Genomic DNA, 5,122 nt, shown 5'->3' on the forward strand with positions numbered 1-5,122 from the left:
CGAACTTCTCTATCGCGTCTTTCCACCTTCTATCTGGTCTCCCTTTTCCACGCCTCCTTTCTTGCGGCGTCCACTCAGTAACACACCTGCTCCATCTCTCATCAGTCGTTCTCACTAACTAACCTACCCAAATTCCACTTCCTCTCTTTTACATCCTCCACAATATATTTCATTCTAGTCTGCTCTCACACCCAACTTGCTCTCTTTCGGTCTCTCAGTGTTATTCCCATCATTGATCTCTCCATTCTCCTCTGTGCAGTCCTCAGTTTTGTTTCCATCGCCTTCGTTAGTTTCCAAGTCTCACACCCGTAGATTTTCGCTGGCAGAATGCATTGATTGTAAACTTTACGTTTCAAACATAAAGGTAGAGAGCCTTTCAGGATTTTATTATACTTACCAAACACTTTCCAACCATACGTCTTCTTATTTCATTATCAACATATCAAAATAATGAAGATTTTCCAAATGCCTATGCTGCCTACGAACATCTCAAGAGTATTATGATAAATGGGGCCATGAAGTCTATACCAAAAACTCAAGGAAATCCTAGACGCGCTCTAGTTCCATTGTGAACAGATGCCTGTGCCTTAAGCAGAAAAATCACTAGAATTTGCTACAAAAAGTACAGCAGATGACCTATAGCAGTTAATCTAATAATTTATAAAAGAGCACTGGCCAAACAAAAGAAAACATTCAAAAAAGCAAGGAGAGAATATTTATCAGATACATAAGTAAATTGAAACAAGACTCTCCCGTAAGCTTAGTATGGAATAGAATCCGAAAACTGACGGGAAAGTTTGTACCATCTCCATTACCCATCCTTAAGGTTAACAATAGAATAGTTTCTGATCCCCTTGAGGTAGCGGGAACGCTTGGACGACACTTCACAAAAATTTCAAGTGCTCTCCACTACATTCCCTTCTTCAGAAATATTCGAGAAAGTACAATAGTTGTCCTTCCAAAAAATAAAAACACGGAGGCATAAAATCTCCCCTTTACACTAACAGAACTAGAATACGCAATACCTCTATCATCTCCAACTTCACCTGGTGAAGATAATATAATTTACTCAATTATTTCACATCTTCCTACATGCACCAAAGAATTTTTCCTAAATATACTGAACAAATTTTGGACTACAAGATCTTCATCAAAGTCGTGGAAGACTTCGATCATTATAACCATACCAAAACCAGGAAAAAACAGTCTTCCTCAAGGGTATAGACCCCTTGCTCTAACCAGTTGTGTAAGCAAAATATACGAACGAATGATCAACACGCGTCTTGTCTGGTTTTTAGAGTCAAAAAATCTCTTCTCAAACAGACAATTTGGCCTCAGAAAAAACAGAAGCACTATGAACCCTCTGATATTTCTTACCCAAGAAATTCAGAATGCTTTCGCCTCACAGAGCCAAACCATAGGAGTCTTTTGATTTAGAAAAGGCTTATGACACCACCTGGTGTGGTGGCATCCTAAAATAACTTGCCGAATGGGGTGTTGGAGGCAATATGTTCTTCGCGATTAAAGATTGTCTTACTAAACGTATCCTGAAAGTAAGAGTAGGTTCATCTCTCTCATCATCTTATACCTAGGAGGAAGGCATACCCCAAGGAAGTGTCCTCAGCCCAACACTGTTCAACATAGCCATCAATGGACTACTAGAACAAGTAGCGGTTGAAGTGCATGGCTTGGCATATGCAGACGACATTGTTCTAATCTGTAGCAGACCATCAGCACTGGAGGCAGGCCAGAAGATACAGACTGCCATTAACTCTACCACCATGGACGGGAAAAAGATGCTTTAGATTCTCCCCGGAGAAAACTAAAGTAGTCCGCTTCTGTTAGAGAAGAAATCCCAACTCTAACCCTGGAAGACTCAATTCTCCCATACGAGGATCTGGTCAAATATTTGGGACTAATCCTTGACACAAAACTAACTTTTAATACACATGTTAATTAAATAATATATAAAGTGAAACAACGCTTCAAAATCTTAAAAGTTGTTTCACGTTTCAACTAGGGAGCTGACATAACAACCCTGTTACGAATATACCAAGCTTTGTGCCTAAGCAAAATAGATTATGGATGCCAAATCTATGGGGCCGCTTGTAAAACCACCTTAAAAAAACTAGATGTCATCCAAAACATGGCTATACGCATCTGCACTGGTGTGTATAAAATGTCACCCATAGACAGCCTAAATGTTGAAGCCGGCATCACTCCTCTTCCAATTAGATGGCAGGAACTAGGATTGAGATACCTAACAGGAGTACTGTCATCCAAAAACAACCCCAACTACAAGTTTATTAGAACACCCAAAAACAGAGCTCCAGCTCGACCTAAGCTCTCCAAGCCGCTGGAAGTTAGACTGGAAAATAGTGCCAAAATCATAGACTTGACCCCTCTACACGTCGAAGAAAGTTGACCAGCTAAATACCCGCCCTGGTGTAGACCCGAAATCAACATTTGCCCTCTCTGGTGTAAGAAAAATAGCTGCCCAGAGTCCGAACTAAGAAGTAAATTCCTTGAACACAGCAGGACCCACACAGATGCAACTAGTTTAAACACTGATGAATAAAAAACTGCAGATGGAGTGGGTTTCTCGGTGATTACTCCTCAATCTATTATAAAAGAGAGAGTTCATTTTAACATTTCTATTTTTACTGCAGAACTGCTGGCAGTTCTTAACGCTTTAATTTATATTTTTAACAATGCATCTTACAAAAGATTTGTCATATATACAGACTGTAAGAGCATTTTAACATCAATAAAATCAATATTACCAGTCAACCCCATTATCGGACAAATACAAGATTGGCTGGTCCTCCTCAGTAATAGAAAGAAAATAACTGTGAATTGCTGGGTTCCTTCCCACGTGGGAATAAACGAAATGAGTTAGCCGATGCTGCAGCTAAAGAAGCAGCTGGGCTGGTTCATATCTCCCAACTCAAAACCCCCAAAATGGATTTCAAAAACCGCATTAGAAGTTACACCAGAGAGCAGTGGCAACTTCAATGGAATAATGAAAACAACAATTTAAAGCTCAAATCCATCAAACCTTCTGTCATCCCTTAGAGCCATTACCAGGGGGACAGGAGGACTGGTATCGTTATGACTAGCCTTAGAATCGGGCACACCTTTTTAACCCACAAATACCTGGTGACGACTGGAGCGGAGAGACAGGCTCCCCTCTGTCCCACTTGTCGAGAGAACCTTACTGTAAAACACATTTTAAAGGAATACCCACAATTCAGCTCTGCTAGAAAAAAAAAAAAAATCTTCTGGAAGGGCTTACCATTACTAAAGTTTTAGGAGAGGACGCTCCCATAGATCGGATAAAAAGTTTTTTAAAGGAAATCGATTTGTTTTACCATATTTGAATTTACCAGGAATTGAGTGGATGAATTGGAATAAGTAAATGTATTAAAGAAGTAAATATATATGCGCTGAATGACCCCAGGGTCCGGCGCTTGGCTTACCAGCCAAAAACTTCATAAACCAACCAACAACCATCACCCAAAATTTTCAAGGTCCCTGTTTAGTCTCTCAGCGCCTTAATCAACTCAACTACGTTGTTTTTATTCCTGACAGGCGAAAAGATTCCAAACTTGTTCGTGTAAATCTGATGAAAGAATACTTAAGGAGACAACCTGCTGATGACTCTCCGAGACCTATCCATTAAAACCAAAACCCAGAAGGTGAATCAATTCTCCCAGTATAAAGTAACAATCCTACCATTCTCCAGCTAACTCCTCCCTCCTTTCTAACCCATCCTCATTCCTTGCCTACTTAAACCAAAAACAACAGGAGGATCTAACCCTTCTATTCCTAAAACACCCTACCGTCTTTGCAGACCACCCAGGGTTGTTTACTACGGTTGAACATGACATAAAAGTTCTTCCTAACACTTCTCCTATTCACCAGGCCCCTTATCGCCTCAACCCCCATAAACTCAAAATTATGAAAGCTGAGGTGGAGTACCTGGTGGAACATCGACTGACAGAACCAAACTCCTCTTCCTGGGCATCCACTGTTCTGCTGGTCCCCAAAGAAGATGGAAGTTGGAGGCTCTGTGTGGACTACCGTAGATTGAATTCCGCTACAGTGAAAGACCGTTAACCCTTACCCCGTATCTACACTCTGGTCGACCGGGTAGAGAAGTAACGTTTCATCTCTAAGATAGACCTAATCAAGGGGTACCGCCAGATCAAACTGACTAATGAAACCCAAATTCTCTCTCCTCCTTCGTAACCCCTCTTGACTTGTATAAGTACCTGGTACTCCCTTTTGGCCTATGTAATGCTCCTGTCACCTTTCAGTGGGCCATTAATCATACCATCTCTGGATTAGACAACACTTTTGCCTATCATGACAATCTTCTTGTTTTGGCAGATTCGTGGGAAGGCCACCTCAACAAACTAAACTCCCTTCTAGATCGCCACTCCACCGCAGGATTCGTGGTCAATTTATCCAAACCAGAGTTGAGCCGAGCTACGATCACCTACCTAATAGTCCAGGATTATTAGTTTTTCACCCGGAACAAATTAGTAACAACCTAAAATTTTCAGGAAGTACTCAGAAGACCTTTCCTAATAACATACCAAAAGTCCTCAAGAACCCCTTCCGAGGGTTTTGAGAAATTCAAGATGGCGTCCAAAATGGCAGCCAATTTTAGATTTTGTAATATTTCAAGCCCCAAACATCATAGAAAGTCAAACAATAAGTCGATATATATGTTTTTTTGAGTCAAAGAGTTCAATTCTTAAAAAAAAAATTGATTATCTGAATTTTAAATGGAATCATTAGTAAAAGAAAAACAAAATACATGTTTATTAACCTGAACATACACACATTATACAATAGATGTCATGGCAGTAGCAAGAAACAACAATTAACCATTATCTTAACTATAGACAAAAAATGCATGACAAGAAAAGACAAATAAAAAAAGGGAGGTTCCACTTCTACCAGGTACAAGAATTGATACTTATACTAGTTGTAGATGGAACGAAGCTTGTCCTGGGAGAGAAGGCCGGTGGTTGGACGGCTGGTGAAACAGGTTGGAACTGAGCGTATGGAGACCTTGGAGACGCCACGGGTCTTGGATATGGGAGCAAGTCTT

At 40.4% G+C, this 5,122-nt stretch overlaps 1 protein-coding gene across 1 annotated transcript in view; it reads left to right on the plus strand.

Annotated features, from left to right (window-relative positions):
• Positions 1 to 1,805, plus strand: part of LOC143025779 (uncharacterized) — a 56,737-nt gene extending 54,932 nt beyond the window's left edge. Inside the window, exons 6-7 of the mRNA XM_076185788.1 lie at positions 1,104 to 1,218; positions 1,593 to 1,805. Coding sequence (XP_076041903.1) covers positions 1,104 to 1,218; positions 1,593 to 1,805 — 328 coding nt within the window. The remainder of the gene's footprint in view (positions 1 to 1,103; positions 1,219 to 1,592) is intronic.
• The last annotated feature ends 3,317 nt before the right edge of the window (positions 1,806 to 5,122 follow it).

This window comes from Oratosquilla oratoria, chromosome 5, assembly GCF_046742065.1.
Source record: "Oratosquilla oratoria isolate Oo_2021 chromosome 5, ASM4674206v1, whole genome shotgun sequence".
Taxonomy (NCBI): Eukaryota; Metazoa; Arthropoda; class Malacostraca; order Stomatopoda; family Squillidae; genus Oratosquilla; species Oratosquilla oratoria.